The 17,627-nt window shown below is 49.4% G+C and overlaps 1 protein-coding gene across 3 annotated transcripts in view; it reads left to right on the top strand.

The window, feature by feature from the left end:
* SEZ6L (seizure related 6 homolog like) overlaps positions 1-17,627 on the top strand; it is a 187,569-nt gene that overhangs the window by 152,048 nt on the left and 17,894 nt on the right. For all 3 annotated transcript variants that reach the window (XM_043901500.1, XM_043901499.1, XM_043901498.1), the window contains exons 10-12: positions 5,450-5,646; positions 10,598-10,792; positions 11,115-11,306. In XM_043901500.1, coding sequence (XP_043757435.1) covers positions 5,450-5,646; positions 10,598-10,792; positions 11,115-11,306 — 584 coding nt within the window. The remainder of the gene's footprint in view (positions 1-5,449; positions 5,647-10,597; positions 10,793-11,114; positions 11,307-17,627) is intronic.

Raw genomic sequence — 17,627 nt, 5'->3', positions numbered from 1 at the left:
TTGTTTCAGGTGTACAGCAAGTTGATTCAGTTATATGTATTTTTTCAGATTCTTTTCCTTTATAGATTATTGCAAAATATTGAATATAGTTCCCCATGCTATGTAATAGGTCCTTGTCTGGGTACACTTTTGGGGCACGACTGTGTGGGACTTTCATGGGATGTTGTATGAAATAGGGGTTCCTATCTTGGGCTTTCGCTCTGACAGACATAGGTTTGATCCAGGGTCTGATTCATATGTGACCTTGGGCAGATGGCTTCTCCTAGCTGAGCTTCAGTTTGCTTCTCCGTGAGGAAATGGTAATGCATCTCAGCTTGTGGGGTTGCTGTCTGAGTGGATAATACTGAGCCGTTAGTGTTACCTAAATGCTAAGTGAGGTCTTGTCCCCAAACCCTTTTCATGGTTAAATAAGATTCCACTGGGTGAATAGACCTCGTTTGCTCCTCTATTGAACTGTCGAGGGAAGGCGTCCAGGTTTGTGTTTGGGAAGGATTTACCTGACTGCTGCTGGGAGAGGGGTGGGAGCCAGGGAAGGATGGAGTCAGTAAGCCTTCAGATCGCCCCACAATCCTGCTGAAAGGTGGAGAAAAGCCAGCGGCAGAGACCAAGGAGAAAGAGATGGCTTGTCGTGTCAAAGGAGACACAGAGGCTGCTATCTTCTGGCAGGAGCTCAAGACCCCTGTGCCCACGGAAAGCCTTTCCCTCTGACAGCTAAGGGGGGCTGGCCGTGGGAAGCTCTGGCTTCCTGAGGAATCCTCCCTGCGGGGGACCTGCTACACCCAATTCCAGTCAGATCAAACCCACCTGCCTGCCAGCACCTCTCCATCTCCCGTTAGCGCTGGAGTCAAACTGACATCCTGATTTCTCGGTGCCTCCTCAGATTGTATCTGGCTGACATCTCTCTTCTATCCTCTGCTGAAAGCCCTGCTCTGCCCTGTGGCCAATCTGCCTGCCGTTAAGTCTCTGCGTTTTCCTCTCGATTGCTGGGGGATTGCCCAGCGGCAGGGACCCTGGATGAACTCAATGTATCAAACACAGCTGGACAGGCAATCAAAAACACAGGCTCGTCTCTGGATCAGGAGGGAAAATCAATTACCAGCATTCATGTGTATCATTGGAACCAGCCTCTCAAAAAGCTGGATCCAGGAGGACAGGGAAGCCTGGCATGCTGCAGCCCACGGGGTCGCAGCGTCAGACAGGACTGAGTGACCGATCAACAACAGGACTGAGTGACCGATCAACAACAGAACGGATACAGGAGAGAGCACCTTTGCTCTTTCTCCCACTGTCCTTCGGGCACCTTCTCCACTGTTTTGCTTCTCTGGGTGACAGCTTTGTTTTCATGGGTCTTCCGGTCACAACAAGTGTAGTGGAGTCTAATACTCATACAGCTCTAAACATTATTTGTTGTAAAAGCTCACCCCTCCCTCAGCTGGGCTCCTTGGGCTGGGAATTCTGCAATGAGGATGGGGCTCTGGGCTGCTGCTTTCTCACAGGACAGCCCAATGTCACCACCCTGTTGCATTATGGAAGGGATAGAGTGCTAATCTTTTTCCCTCGCTCCTATGGGGTGTACGTGATACTGGCAGAGCCCGGATGGTCTGGACCTTACCCTCTGCTGGATTCTACTGCCCTTTCAGGGTGGGACCATTTTTAAGGAGATGCATGGTGGCTGTTTTCATCAAGGGTTCACATCCAGACCTGGGAAACATCTCTGTTCTCGCCAGTGATGGGCAGCTCACTCCCAGTACCTCCCGTTTCTTCCTCTGTTCTGCCCCCAGGGAGGCAGGCAGCTCCAGGCTGATTTTTGTCATTACTCTTTTCTTGGTAAGCATCAAAGGGGGGGATTGTGATGGTGGTGCTGTTGATGGTGGTGGTGGTGGTGATGGTGGTGATGGTCATGATGATAGTGGTGATCATAATGGTGGCGGTGTTGATGGTAATGATGGTGGTGACGGTGTTGATGATGGGGATGGGGATGATGGGGATGATGATGGTTGTGATGGTGATGATAGGGATGATGATGGTTGTGGTGGTGATGATGGGGATGATGATGGTTGTGTTGATGGTGATGATAGTGGTTGTGGTCGTGGTGATGGTGGTGGTGGTGTTGATGGTGATGATGATGGTTGTGGTGGTGTTGATGGTGGTTGTGGTGATGATGGGGATGGTGATGATGGTGGTGGTGTTGATGACAGTGATGATGATGGTTGTGTTGATATTGATGGTAATGATGGTGGTGGTGATGTTGATGATGGGGATGGGGATGATGATGATGATGGTGTGGTGGTGGGGATGGTGGTGGTGTTGATGATGGGGCTGGTGATGGTTGTGGTGGTGTTAATGGTGATGATAGTGGGTGTGGTGATGATGATGGTTGTGGTGGTGTTGATGGTGTTCGTGGTGATGATGGGGATGATGATGATGGTGGTGGTGTTGATGATAGGGATGGTGATGATGGTGATGATGATGGTTGTGGTGGTGTTGATGGTGACGATGATGGTTGTGTTGATGCTGATGGTGATGATAATGGTTGTGGTGGTGTTGATGGTGGTGGTGGTGATGATGGGGATGGTGATGATGGTGATGATGATGGTTGCGGTGGTGTTGATGGTGGTCGTGGTGATGATGGGGATGATGATGATGGTGGTGGTGTTGATGATAGGGATGGTGATGATGGGGATGATGATGGTTGTGTTGATATTGATGGTGACGATGATGGTTGTGTTGATGCTGATGGTGATGATGATAGTTGTGGTGGTGTTGATGGTGGTGGTGGTGATGATGGGGATGGCGATGATGCCCATAATAACATTACAACATGACATAACATTCAAATGAACAGACTTTGCTCAGGTGCTATCAGTGAACCTAGAATCTGATCCCAGATCTCCTGCATCCCTTACCTTGCTCTGAAAGCCCATGACATAGACTGGAAATAGTAAGCCCAATTCACAGGCAAGGAACTTCAGAAAAACCACAGGCCCTCCATCAAAGTGTCGAACCAGGAATCAAGCCAGACCTTTCTGATTCCCAAGGCTGTGTGCTCTCCCCAGAGCACTGCTCCTTCCTATTTTAGAAGGAACAGACAGATGTTCTTGGGTTTTCAAATGAAAGGTGTTTGCACCCTTGAAGATGCTTCTACTGCCCTGAGATCATTGAAATGAATGATAGAATAAAGCGAAGTCATGCACTGTCTGCAAACCACTGTTACCAGCGGATTGGCTATGAAGTCGGCTTATAGAATAAACATCTCCACTCTGCTGGGCTTCGTACTGACCTGATCCAGCGCTTTCATGAGCTATTGATGTTTTCATGGTACTTAGAGTTAAGAGGCTCTTCCATAGTTCAAAAACTGACATTAAGCCTACTATTTCTGTTGCCAAATAGACTGTCTGGCGGGCTCTTTCATAGCATAGCATCTGCTGAGCACCTATGGTATGCAGATGAAGGTAGTGACTCCAGAATGTCAATGTAATAGGGGTTTAGAGGTTGTCGTCTAGTTGGAAACTGGCTGGGGGTAGGCAGAGTCTGGGAGCTTAGTCTTAAAGCCCTGTGTGCAAAGTAAGCCCACAACCTTTTCTCAGGAGAGGATGTTCTGGGGAGTGGTGCATGGGAAGCTGATGGAGGGTACGGGGGCAATTAGAGCCTCCCTGAGTCACTCGTTGGCACAGCTAGACGTGAGGAATTGTGGTGGGTAAAGCGCATCCCCTGCTTGCTGGAAGCAGACCTTCAGCAGCGGGCCTTCTGTTTGTGTTGCTTTGTTCTTCCTGCTTGAAGCACCAACATGGGCGGTTTCCTCATCTCCTCCCTGCTCCCAGAGTGGCAGCAAACACTGCCCTTGGGCTTTGGATGAAGCTTGGCGGGGGAGGGGGCCGGTGCTGTCATCATCCGCATCAGTTCCCAGAACTTCACTGAAGGCCGTTTCCTAGAACGCCTGTCCTCTGGCAGTGAATTGGTCCGTCAGGATGCTCCTGTTTAATATCCTTTAATGTCTCCCGTCCCCTGCAAGGTGACACCCAGGTGACCTAAACTTGGCTCTCTAAACCCTTCATGGTCTAGTCTCCACTCCCACGTCTATTCCCAAAGCTGGGCCCAGGGCCCACCCGGTGTCTTCCTTCAGGAGTCGTGACCCTTCTCCCTCCCTCCCTCTGCCTCAGGCACTGCCCTCTCTCCCTCTCCTGTTTGTCTGCCTTGTGGTCCCCTTCTCTTTCTTGAGGGTTCTGAGCGAGTATCACCTCCTCCAGGGAGGCTTCCATGATGCCCCCCCCCATCTGAGTTAGACTCCCTTCTCTGCACTTATGATTATAACTCCTACCACAATCCCTGGCTTTCTAGTCTAAACAGACCACTGCTCTGTGACTCCTCATGTCTTCTGAGCAGAGCACAGTGCCTGGCACATACTGCATGCAGGCTAAGTTGCTTCAGTTGTGTCTGACTCTGTGTGACCCCCATGGACTGTAGCCCACCAGGCTCCTCTGTCCATGGAATTCTCCAGGCAAGAATACTAGAGTGGGTTGTCATGCCCTCCTCCAGGGATCAAACCTGTGTCTTTATATCTCCTGCATTGGCAGGCAGGTTCTTTACCACTAGTAAAGAAGCCCTAGCACATAGTGAATGCTTGGAAATATTAGGGAGGGGACACAAGGAAAGGAGGGGACACAATCAAGGCTGCCTTGATTGACGCAGCCAAAGCTGAGTTACCTGGCATCCCTACAATCAGAAATCAATTTTACCCAGCACACCTCCCACAGCACTGGTTTCTGTGCCTTATTGAAGGCTTCCTGGATTTCTAACTGTGCATCGTCAGTGTACTGTCGTGTCTGGGTCTTAGAAGTGTGTCATCCCGTGATGCTATGAATAGTGATGGCAGGTTGGAGCATCTTCCATGAATCTTGCCTCTTTCTCCAGCCTGCCCGCGGTCCCATCCTCTAAACATAATAGGTAACCTGGCTGATTTTGAGGCATGTGCTGCATAATAAGTGGAAAGATCATTTCACTTTATATGAGGATGCAAGTTATAATTAGCAAGCAGTCAGCTTGTTCTGCGTCAGAGAAAAACGGAAGACCCATGTCACACCCCCAGCAGGTGGCACATGCCCAGCACTTGCTTCACCCCAGAAAGGGTTGTTAATGACGGGGGTATTGAAGGCAGTCCTCCCGGCAGTGCAGTACTAGGCTCTGCAGGGACCTCTGTGCAGGAATGGTCATTTCATGAATGAGTCTTCAGAAGCCCAATCCATCCACAGATCCAGTCCTGCTCGTGGGGAGGACCAGCATGTGCCATTTACAGGTTCAGCCTGTGGCTCCCTCACCCCCGACTTCTTAGCTTGGGCCCTGACCACATAGTATATCTCAAGAAAGAGTGCTGCCTGAAAAAAAATAATAGTCTATTGAATGTCCATAACTTGGCTTCTCAAGACCCCTCCTCTCCTCTCTGCCCCCAAAGCCTGAACCTCAGCAACAGCGACATCCTGACCATCTACGATGGTGACGAGGTCATGCCCCACATCTTGGGACAGTACCTGGGAAACAGCGGCCCCCAGAAGCTGTACTCGTCCACACCGGACCTAACCATCCAATTCCACTCGGACCCCGCCGGCCTCATCTTTGGGAAGGGCCAGGGATTCATCATGAACTATATCGGTAAGTGTTCTAGCCAGTTACTGTTTGTCTTTGTGTTTAGATGCAAGCCAAGACCATTTCCTCTAGCTGTGTCTTTTGGAGAGTGTTGTACTATGTGAGTTTTTTTTAATATATTGGCACAGTAAATATACATTGTTTTTTCATTTTTTTAAGAGGTGGGCTCTCTAGTCGAAGGACCAGGGTTCAAGTCCTAGTACTGTCATCAATGGCTGTGTGACCTTGGGCAAGTCACTTAACCTCTCTGAGCCTCTTTTTGTCATCTGTAAAATGGAAATAGTGATACCTCTTCCACAGGGTTGACACCAGGACTTAGTAGATTATGACTTTAACACATTATTGACCTGGAGATTTTTGCAGGAACTTAACTCCTCCTGTGGCCATAATACATCTCCAGTCAGTAATCTTGCCTGAACAAGATTCCATGTCTTTGGTTCTTCCCATTGGCTTGAAGATTTGCCCATCTCCAGCTGATGCAAAGTGTTCTCTTTGTACCTTCTCTGGCCTCTAGAATACAAGCTACTTCCCTAACCATTGGCTGTCTTAAGGAGCTTCATGCGTCTGAAAATAAGTCCCTTGCATTTGTTTTGTTTTGTTTGCTTGTTGTTGTTGTTGAGGCAGGCAATATGACTTTATTTGGGAAGCTGGCAGACAGAGAAGATGGCAGAATAATGTCTCAAAATAGCCCTCTTGGTCCCCTGCTTTTTATTTCCAGCTGGTGGACACTCCCCATCCCTTCCCTGCTCTGCATGCATCTCTCAGAAAAGCAATCACAACTGTCTGTCTTCTTTTTTATGCGTCTCAGGGGCCTTTTTACCCTTGATTGCAGTGCTGAGTATTTCAGAGTGTTATTGCTGCCACTTTCCATGCATTCTTTACCGGCCAATGCCCTGGGCAGAGGCTTTCCAGGCCAGGTGCCCTCCGGAGTCAGCTGCCTTTGGAGGGAGAGTTTCTGGTGACTCAGCTTCAATCCATCTCCTTAGACCTTTCTTCCCCACCTCCCTCCCTCCTGGAAGATGAGGTCATAGTTTTTGCTCATTTGTCTCCTCTGGTACCCAAGTCAATCTTCCAAAATTGCATTCAGCTTGATGACGGAAATCTGACTCTCTCCAAGGCTGCCCAAGGTTAACCAGAAAGCCTGGCCGGTGTTCAGTTTGGCAATATCTTAAAGAGGAGGTATTCTTGTTAATTGATGCCGAAAAACTTAGATTCATGTGACAATTTGAAATTGGCCAGCACTATTATGTGTATTATTTTATTTCATCTTCAAATGCATTGTCTCTGTTTCCAGAGAGCTTGGTTCACAAACTTTCATGCCAGGCCCTGTGGGAGGCATCAGGATTACAGGAACAAATAGAGTTCTCTCCCTGCCCTTGAGCCAGTTAGTAAAGATGGGAGAGAGAGTCCCATTAGCAGAAAATAGCAGGACCATATCCTGATGAGTATAGGATTCCAGCAAGTGCTTCCCCGAGATGCACAGCCTGGCTCATATAGGGAACACAAAAAGAGAGAACAGTTCCGTTTTTTCTTATTTCTGTTGAAGAAACATATAGCTAATTTCTGTATTTAATTTTTTAACAGTTTTTTTTTTTTTCCGGCTGTTCTGGGTCTTCGTTGCTACATGAGGGCTTTTCTCTGGGTGTGGCTTCTAGAGAGGCTACTCTGTAATTGCAGGGTGCGGGCTTCTCGCTGGGGCCTCTTCTGTCATTGCAGGGCATGGGCCCTAACTGTACCACTTCAGGAGTTGTGGCACACAGGCTCAGTTGCTCAATGACATGTGGGATTTTCCCAGACCAGGGATCAAACTGGGGTCCCCTGCATTACAAGGCAGATTCTCAACCACTGGACCACTGAGGAAGCCTTGTATCTAGTTTTTATGTCAATAAATTGCTCATCCCTACCTGGGTGGAAGACCATGTTGATTTCAGAGGAGGCCAGGTCTGAAGTCAGTGGAAAAGGGTGCCATGATTGATTAGTGATGTCTGTCATGGGCACGGGAGAGGTGTTTGCTACCCTGGGTCTAGATTTAACCAGACGTAGGTGCAACTCCCATCCAGTAGAGGGGTCCAATGGGAGGGTTGGGGGTTTCTCTTGTCATCTAGAGAATTCTGAAGCTCCTAGACTGATCTCAAGGCCTGACCCCAGCTCTGCGAGGTGGCCAAGGCTTATCTGCACTGGATGCTTCAGAACCGTCTATGGGAACCCTGAGCCTACGTGGTTCTGACTTTCCATAATTATTTTCTCCACAGACAGAAGCAAAGACCCATTCTCCTCATTGTTTTTTTGTTTTGCTGTTGTCTATGACCAAGCGTATGGGAGGGAAGGGAATTAAAAAGCAGAAATGAGTAAGCAGTGTTTTGCAAAGAGATATTGGTCACTTGTGTGTTTATTCCTCTAATCCCAGGATAATAAATAAGCTCCATATTGTGGGTCAGCTCCAATCAATGACAGTGGCTCTCTGGAGTGTTGTGTGGAAAAGGATTGGGAGGTTTCAGCTTGACTCAAAGAAAGAAGTTGCTGTGATTGATAAGTGATGTCTGCTCTGAGCGTAAGACTGGGAAGTGGTGGCATGTACTCCGTACATTTGGGTATTTCTTTTGCCAAAAATTGGACCATCGTGCTGATCTTGACCATGAAAATGGAACCATGACTTCAGATCCCTAAATCCTGGCGCCTGCCACATGGTAGGCACTCATGTCTTAGTCAAAACAAATCACTGAATCCATATATCTCATATTAGTGTTATTCTCATACCCTGCACATTAATTAGTTTCCACCTTGCCTCTAGGGATACTCAGGGTCATGATTCTTGCCTGTACTCTATGATTGAGGACAGTGAGGCTCAGAGATACTTATTGACATGACAGGCGTCACCCAGCTTTTAAAAAACAAACAATGACAACAAAGGATTAGAAGGGACGTTATCTGACTCCTAAGCAAGTTTAGCAAAGTTAACAAAGTTTCATAGGAACAGATCATTCCAGAACCTTCACCTGGGATGTTTGGTGAACATGGAGATTTCTGAATCAGGGTCTCCAGTGGGGGTCTCCTGAATCAGAAACTGAAGAACAGAAGGTTAAGTGACCGGGCCAAAGCCACCCAGTTAGCAGACTGCGGGGCCACACTTTGAGCCAAGGCTCTGCTGCATGGTGGCAGCGCTGAGTAATGACAAGCGTGATGAATGCCCCGGAGGAGACGGGAGGTCCTATGGAAATGTGTAGTCGTGTCAGCTCATTGAAAAGTCACACATATATGTATGGAATCTAGAAGGATGATACTGATGAAACTATTCACAAGGCAGGAGCAGACATGCAGACATAGAGAACAGACGTGTGGACGTGCTGGGGAAGGGGAGGCTGGGACGCGTGGAGAGAGTAGCACTGACAGATTTACACCGTCACGGGTAAAGCAGATAGCTGTGGGACGCTGCCTAGCGCGGGGAGCTCTGCTCCATGCTCACTGACAGCCTAGAGGGGTGGGGGGAGCGGGGAGGGAGGCTCTCGAGGGAAGGGATATGTGTGTACGTGTAGCTGATTCGCGCTGTTGTACGGCAGAAACTAACATGACATTGTCAAGCAATTGCACTCTAATTAAAGCATAAATATTTTAAAAAAAGAAGATGCAAAAAATAAGTCAGGCAAGCAAACCGTTCTGTCTCAAAACTCTTGGCACCAGGCAGACCACAGAGTATTTGCCCCCATTTCTCCTCTTTCATCCAGACTCTGAGCTTTTGCAGCTGTGTCCCAAATCCAGGGCTTGGCTGATTTTTCAAAGGCCTAAAAATAGAGGCTTCTGCTCCCCACCAGGCAATTCTAGAAGCCGTTTCCCGCTCCCCTCCTTCTCGCAGACACCCAGGAGATCTCCTTCCCTCAAATAAAATCATGATGAAATCCCGGGGAAAAACCATTGCTTGTTTCTCAGAATGACTTTCCCGCAGACAGAGGAGGTGCTTTGCTTCCCCCAGAAGCACAGAAGAGCCGCAAATTAATTATCCAGTGTAATTAGCTCTTGTCTCAAAATCTGTGCAGTGGGCACTCTGAAGGGAGAGTTGTAGTAGTGGGCTTTGGATTGCTACCTTAGTAACAAAGGTTAGCAGGAGGAAAACAGAGTTTCTCTGGAGGAAGACTCTGTGATGATAAGCTGTGTGTAGCGTTTTCTGGAGTGTGGTTAATGTTCACTGATGGCAGGCAACGGGATTTGAAGAATGCAACCAATAGTTATTTATATCTTAATAGTTACGTGTTTGTCTCAATCTGCAGTACAAAAAATGAATATGACTAATCCATCAAGCCCATAGATCTATGGACATTTCTTAGGACAAGGTTGAGGCTATGTGCATGTATACACGCTTGGCCATGCCTGACTGTTGTGATCCTGTGAACTGTAGCCCGCCAAGCTCCTCTGTCCATGGGATTTCCCAGGCAAGAATTTTGGAGTGGGTTGCCATTTCCTTCTCCAGGGTGTCTTCCCAACCCAGGGATGGAACCTGTGTCTCGCAGACGGATTCTTTACCACTGAGCCACCTGGGAAGCCCCAAGGCTGAGGACAGTAGCAACCTACTGCTATGTAACAGATGACCCCCCATGCCCAAATTAGCAGTAAATGTTTACTGTCTCACCGTTCCTGTGCGTCAGAAGTTCAGGAGTTCACACTGAGTGGCCTTGAGTCGGGATCTCTCATGAGGTTGTGGTCAGGATGTCAACTGGAGTCGCTGTCATCTGACAGCTTGACTGGGGCCGGAGGTCCCACATCCACAGTGGGAAGAAATCATTGTAAAATCCCCCCTGGAGAAGAGTTCCTGCAGGTTAAGAGTTCCTGCCGGATTTCAGAAGTTGTGTTGCTTATATCCAGAGGCGTCCTCATCTTCCATATGCTCTTCCCTCCGACATTCATAAAACAAACCCCCAACAGAGAGGCCACCTTCCCATCTAAGGATGACATTTTTGTTTTAAAGAGGTGTCAAGGAACGACTCCTGCTCCGATTTGCCCGAGATCCAGAACGGCTGGAAAACCACTTCTCATACGGAGCTCGTGAGGGGGGCCCGAATCACCTACCAGTGTGACCCCGGCTACGACATCGTGGGGAGCGACACCCTCACCTGTCAGTGGGACCTCAGCTGGAGCAGCGACCCCCCATTCTGCGAGAAAAGTAAGAGCCGTCTCGGGTTTTTTTTTTTTCCCTTTAGGTCATCAGACCGTAAATCCCTCCATTACAAATACCGTTAGGTGCAGTGTGCAACCTTGTATACGGGTCCTCGGACCCTGACACAAACATTTATTGGGGGCGCCAGTTCTTAAAAGCGAAATTAAACTCAAGTCTCTTTTGTCCTGGCCTGTTCTCCAGCCACATGCGCTGTCTTTCAAATGAGGGAAGAGCTAAGTGGGGGCGTGTCCTAGACCCTTCTGTAGTTCTCAGCAAACCGGCGCTCACGCGGCCCTGACGCCCGCCTGGTCTGGTCTGTCCCGCACAGTCATGTACTGCAGCGACCCCGGGGAGGTGGACCACTCGACCCGCCTGATCTCTGACCCCGTGCTGCTGGTGGGCACCACCATCCAGTACACCTGCAGCCCGGGCTTCGTGCTGGAGGGGAGCTCCCTCCTGACCTGCTACAGCCGCGAGACCGGCACCCCCATCTGGACCTCCCGCCTGCCCCACTGTGTCTGTGAGTCCTCTGCACTGATTTGAGCCCCCCCGGGGGGGACTCTGCCGGGAGGGTTGGCTTCCTTTTCTTACTGGTGGAGGGCCGGGCTGTCAGGAGGCAGCATCCACTGTTGGGAGCATTTGTTATGATTACCGTCCTATGACCACAGCTCACAGGGATTGAGGGTGCTGCTACTCCAACATTCATGGTAAACGTTATCATATGGTTAAGATTTACGGTGAGTTTATCAGGCACTGTGCTGAGTCTGCCTGCAATGCAGGAGACCCTGGTTCTGGAAGACCCCCTGAGAAAGGAATGGCAGCCCACTCCAGTATTCTTACCTGGAGAATCCCATGGACAGAGGAGCCTGGCGGGCTACAGTCCATGGAGTCCCAAAGAGTCGGACACGACTGAGCGACTAACACATACATACACACACACACACGCGTGCGCGCGCACACACACACACGCACACACACACTGGTTGAGTCCTTCACCAGAATTCCCTCTCTTCCTCCTCTAGTAGCTTTGAGCACGGTAGTACTGTCTCCATCTCCTAAAGAGGATACTGAGGCTCAGAGAGGTGGAATCGTTGCCCCAGCTCACGCAGCCTAGTTAGTTATGAAGGAGGCCAGAGGCAAACCCTGCCTGCCTGACCCCGTGTGCTTAAAATCAGGCGGTCCACAGGGCAGTAAACAGAGTGGATTTGAACTCTTTGGCCTCCTCTATGGAGCCATCAAAACAAATGTTTGACTTTAAAAAAAAAAAAAACCTCTTTGGGGGTTTCTCTACCATAAAAACTCCAAAAAGGCTTCTGAGGTCACTCTGAGAATGGAAGGGTAAGACCATATTCTCACCAGGCAGAGGCGGTGGAGAGCAGGGGTCTGGAGGTCTCAGCCTCAGGAGTGCACGGGAATCGTCTAGAATGTCTGAAAACTCCCTGGAGATCCGAATGCTGTAGGTCTGGGGTGTAGCCTGAGTTTCAGAAGCTCCCCAGGGATTCTGATGTGCTGAGAGGGATGGGACCCGTTGCTTAAGGAAAGCCTGAGGCCCCGCACAGGGCACAAAGCCTCACACACTGGCCGGGGCTCAGAGGTGCCGGCCACGCTGCTGTTTTGTGTGCTGTCTTGCATGAGCGTGTTTCAAACAGATCCACAGCCAGCCCAAGCTCCCAGAGCTGCACTGAGGTCTCCGATAGTACTGGAGAATCAAGAATTTAAACAACAAGAAGGTAGATGTCGATCATTTATGTTTATTGTAAACTCATCTACATCTGGGGGCTTCCCTTGTGGCTCAGTTAGTAAAGAATCCACCTGCAATGTGGGAGACCTGGGTTCAATCCCTCGGTTGGGAAGATCCCCTGGAGGAGGGAAAGGCTACTTACCCCAGTGTTCTGGCCTGGAGAATTCCATGACTGTATAGTCCATGGGATCGCAAAGAGTCAGACACAACTGAGCGACTTTCACTTCACTTCGTCTCCATCTGATGTAATGAGCTTAGGACATGGCTTTCCGCTCCAGCGGCTGTCTTATCACTTCTCACGAGTCTTCCAAACAGGCTGCATGGACTTTTTCATGGCCACACAAATAAGCAGTCCTGCCATTCAGACGGGTAAAAGTCGTTGCTGTCGGAAGACAATTGGAAAGCCAGAAAATCCTTGTCCTCTTCCGTTGGATAAACAGATACAGGCAGACCTTGGAGATTACTGTGGGTTCGGGTCCAGACAACCACGATAAAAGCAAATGTTGTAGTAAAGCAGAGATTTTGGTCTGAGATGGAGACACAGACGCTGGGAGAGCGTCCTGTGATGGCAGAGGCAGTGGTGGGAGTTTTACACCTGCAAGTCGAGGGTGCCAGGGATGGCCAGCGACCCCCAGAAGCTGGGGAGAGGCAGGGTAGCACCCACCTTTGGAGGTTTTGGAGGGAGCAGGACCCTGCTGCCTTCTTGACTTCAGGCTTCTCACCTCCAGAGCTAGGAGACAAGGAGTGACTTCTGTCCTAAGCCCCCTGGTTAGTGACCTTCGTCACAGCGCAGGGAGCAAATACAGCTCTCATGCCCCCAGTGACTGTGAGTGAGTGAAAGATGCTCAGTCGTGTCTGACTCTTTGTGACCCCATGGACTGTAGCCCGCCATGCCCCTTCCTCTGTCCATGGGATTCTCTCCAGGCAAGGATACTGGAGTGTGTTGCCATTTCCTTCTCCAGGGGATCTTCCTGACCCAGAAACCGAACCCGGGTCTCCGGCATTAGCAGGCGGATTCTTTACTGCCAAGCCACCAGGGAAGCCCCGAAGGTGAACTGAAACCCATGTGGGAGGGGGGTGGTCAGAAGCGTCTTGAGTCATTCAAGCTGCTGAGCCCCAGAGATGAAAAGCTAAAAATAGAAGCTGATTTAAAAATACTGAAGGGTGCAGATATTTTTTTTAAAAGAAAGGAACAGCACCTCACTCGTCAAGCACAGTTTTCAAAGACCCTCCAGGCTGCAGCAGCTGCTGGGCTTCCCAGAAAGCAGCCCCCCTGCCTCGGGGCCTCTGCCTTTCCAGGATCCGCAGCACTCTGGTGAGAAGGCGTCCCGGACACCTGTACTAATGAGTTCACAAGTCAAGCCAGGTGTCAGGAAACACGCTGTCCTCCTCCTAGACGCCGGGAGAACCCAGCATGGGGTTCCAGCATCGTTCCAGGCCCGGCGAGGCCGACGGGAGATGACACGTGAGACGGGAGGACGGTCAGAGTCTAGCAACGAGGTGCCCAGAGTGAGGGGGAGGTTGCATCCGGATGCCGCGATGAGGACGAGGTCATTGGACCTAAAGCGGCTCTAAGATGTTTCCTCTGCTGAGCCAAGGAAGCAGCCCCAGTTTGATGGGCACTGTGGCTGTGCCCAGCCCTTCCCCAACATTCACACATTTACCCTCACAAAACTGCATGAGCCGTGTGCGTGTGTCCACTTGAGAGCAGGCCAAGAGGGCCCAGAGAGGGTGAGCACCTTTCCTGAAGTCACACAGCAGGCAAGGGAAGCAGGATTCCAGCCCAAGCCTGATTAACTCCCCAAAGCATCATCTTCCCGCCTCACCTCTCTGCAATCATAGCTCCTGGGCAGAGCTCTGGGACTCTGCTGTGGACCAAGGTCTTCCACCAAGAGAATCAGGAAGCAGACGGCAAATTGTGTAAGCTCAGGATGTCCACAGCCCCTGTTCACAGTCACTTGCCAATGACCATAATTTGGCCAGGCTGGGACTCAAAGCCATGTCTTCTCACTCTTGGTTCCTTTACCCCAGGCCACTTGAAGAGGAGACAGATCAGGAGTGGGTAGAAGGAAGAGTCTGGGGTTTGCCATCAGACCCACCCCCGGCTCTGCTGGGTGACGTTGGGCAAGTAGCTTGCCCTCTCTGGGCCCCGGTCCCAGGTCTGTGAAAAGGGGATTACTACATCCTACCAGGCAGGGTTATTGCATGTAGCTCAGTCATCTAACAAGTCCTCTTATATGCAAGCAGATGCTGACACAGAGGCCCCCAAACTTTCTCAACTCACAGAATCTCTAGAATGCCAAGATTGTTTTGTAAATTTCCCAGGCTAGAACACTTAGCAGTTACACTTATTAACCAGTTAGGTCCAAACCACTTAATAAGTAGCTATATCTGACAACTTAGTAGCTGCTTGAAAAAGTAATGCCCATGAATTCAGAGAAAGGATTGTATTTTTATTTCATTCTTAAATAATACTTATCTATAATTAATAACACAGTTACTTCTGTGGGGATGTGTGTGCCTTTTGGGTTCTCCCAAACTTCTCAGCCTTTTATCATCAGGCTGGGCCCTGCCACCTGCATCTCCTGTTCCACCTTGACTTTGTCACCGTCCTTGCTTTTTAGCAGAGCAACCAGAGAAAACCTAGCATCATCGAAAAGAACATAGCTCAGTCTGATGTTAAAATTGTGAGCTTCCTCAAACTAGGAGTTCACATGGGGCTGGAAGGTGTCACTGTGTCTCCTCCACATTTTTTAAAAACCTCACTGCACCCTCATGAGTTCATGGTGGCACCCCGGGGCGCCATGGTACATAGTTTGGGAACAGTGGTGGTAGGTCCTGAAAATACAGCAAAAACACAGTGATATATAAACAGACACAATCTGCATAGTCAGGAAGCCTGGGATCTATTGAAGATGTGGGAGGAGAAACAAGTCGATAAAAGGAATAACAATGAATCTTCAGCATCACCTCCTCCAGGAAGGCCTCCCTGCCTGCCTAGGCTAGGTCATGTTTCTCTCCTCTGTGCTCCCATGGCTCCTATAGCTACACAGTACTTGCTGCCGCTTATTGAAATGATCTGTTTTTATGTTCAGAGAGTCACACACTTACTAGGAATGTATCCATTTGGTCGTTGTATCCCTCGGTCCCAGCAGACTCAAAAAATGATGGTATTTGTTGCAGTTACTGTGTTGGTCATTGTTAGCAGTACTAACGTGGTCTTTATTGCACTTTGTGGCTTCGTTGCAACCTCCCTTCTTTGGAGGCAGAGTGGTAGATGGCTCCTGGGAATCCCATCCAGAAGACATAAACCGCACCACGAAAAGTCATGAGGATCTGACTCAGTCAGTGAGGGTTTTCTGGATGGAATCTCCAGGGAGGCTTGTAGGGCTCCCCCAAGAGGCCCTGGCTCTTCACAGCCCAGAACCCACAAATATGTGACCTGGAGAGTCCCCGACCTGGACCGAACCCACATGGCCAGACGGTGGCCTTAGTAAAAGTTTCCACTGATGAACTGTCCCCAGCGGCCTCACCTCAGCCAGCGTGCCAGGCTCGAGTAGCGTGCCTGTCTTCGTTTAGAAATTCCTGCCCCTGAGAAAGCAGTGTGTGCTGCGCTAAGTCACTACAGTGATGTCCAAATCTTTGTGACCCAATGGACTGTAGCCTGCCAGGCTCTGTCCATGGGATTTTCCAGGCAAGAATACTGGGGCACGTTGCCATTCCTTTCTGCAGGGAATCTTCCCAACCCAGGGATCGAATCTGCATCTCTGACATCTCCTGCATTGGCAGACAGGTTCTTTACCACTAGCTCCAACTGGAACAAACCTTCATTATAGCAAAACCATTAAGTGCACAGGACTTCAAATCCAGCAGGTCAAGTTTGCCCTGCCACTTGTCAGCTGGGTAACTTTAAACAAGCCAAAGCTGGTGTCCTTATCAGAAAATTTCACCATGACAACCATAGATATAGATGCTCATAACCATGTGTCTAGCATATAGTAAGTGCTCAGTTAACACTGGTTGCTAATTACCACTCAGTTTCAATGCTCCACTACTGTAGAGTATGTTATAAACCATTCACAGCAATAACCAAGCAACCTGATTTTGAGCATTTTGCTCACATGTGCTCCATAAATGTACATTTTTTCCTGTACCTAAAGAGAGGGAGAGTGGCTGGGAGGGAATGAGGGTAGCTTGATGGATTATGTCTATAAGCCATGAGTCCAACTCACTTGAATTCCTGGGAGAGGTCAGGATGACATCACACAGATTACCATCAGAATTGTTTAGACCTTAGACAAGTGATTCTCAACAGGGCTGAATTTGCTCCCCAGGGGACAGTTGTCAGTGACAGTTCCTAGAGGCATCTTTGGTTGTCATTGGGAGAGGTTATGCTTGCATCTAGTGGGCAGAGGCCAGGGATGCTGTCCAACATCCTGCAAGGCTCAGGACCACCCGCCTCCCACAAAGAACTCCCCAGCCCAAAATGTCAGTCACACCTAGGTTGAAAAATACCTGCCTTAAACAATCTTACTTCAAAGTGTGAGTACATCCTCACAGTGGGAATGCCATAGTCCAGCCATATCTCAGCTTACAGATGAGGTCTTGGTCCAGTCCGTTTACTTAACAGGCAGGAGAAAAATGAAGTCCAGAGGCGTGAAGCGAGCAGCAGAGCCTGGCCTCCAGTTTCAAGTTTAGGTCACTTCCCATGTCACTTTCCTGCCATCTTCTGGGAACTGAAGATAAATACAGATGCCTTCAAAGACGGTTGGTTTCTACCAGGGATGTAATTCCATGGGGAATTCTTCTCACTCTTACTGATGATTGGGTCAAAAGTGAATCAGACTGACTCTGGAGGCAGAGAATCAAACCACAACTCAGCCACTTCCTTCTTGTGTACCTTTCACAAGAGATCTTCGCCCGAGCCTCAGGTTCCTCAGCTGTAAAATGGGCTCTCTGGTGCAGTGATTAACAGAGGACTTGGACCACTTGGATTTGAATCCTCTCTCTCCCACTAACTGGCTTGACAGGTTACCCAGTGGGATACCCCAACAGTTCTTCATTTGCACAGATATCAAATGGGGACAGCCATAACAATGT

The sequence above is a fragment of the Cervus elaphus genome, chromosome 5, assembly GCF_910594005.1.
Source record: "Cervus elaphus chromosome 5, mCerEla1.1, whole genome shotgun sequence".
Lineage (NCBI taxonomy): Eukaryota > Metazoa > Chordata > Mammalia > Artiodactyla > Cervidae > Cervus > Cervus elaphus.
This window is presented reverse-complemented; position numbering and strand designations above follow the sequence as displayed.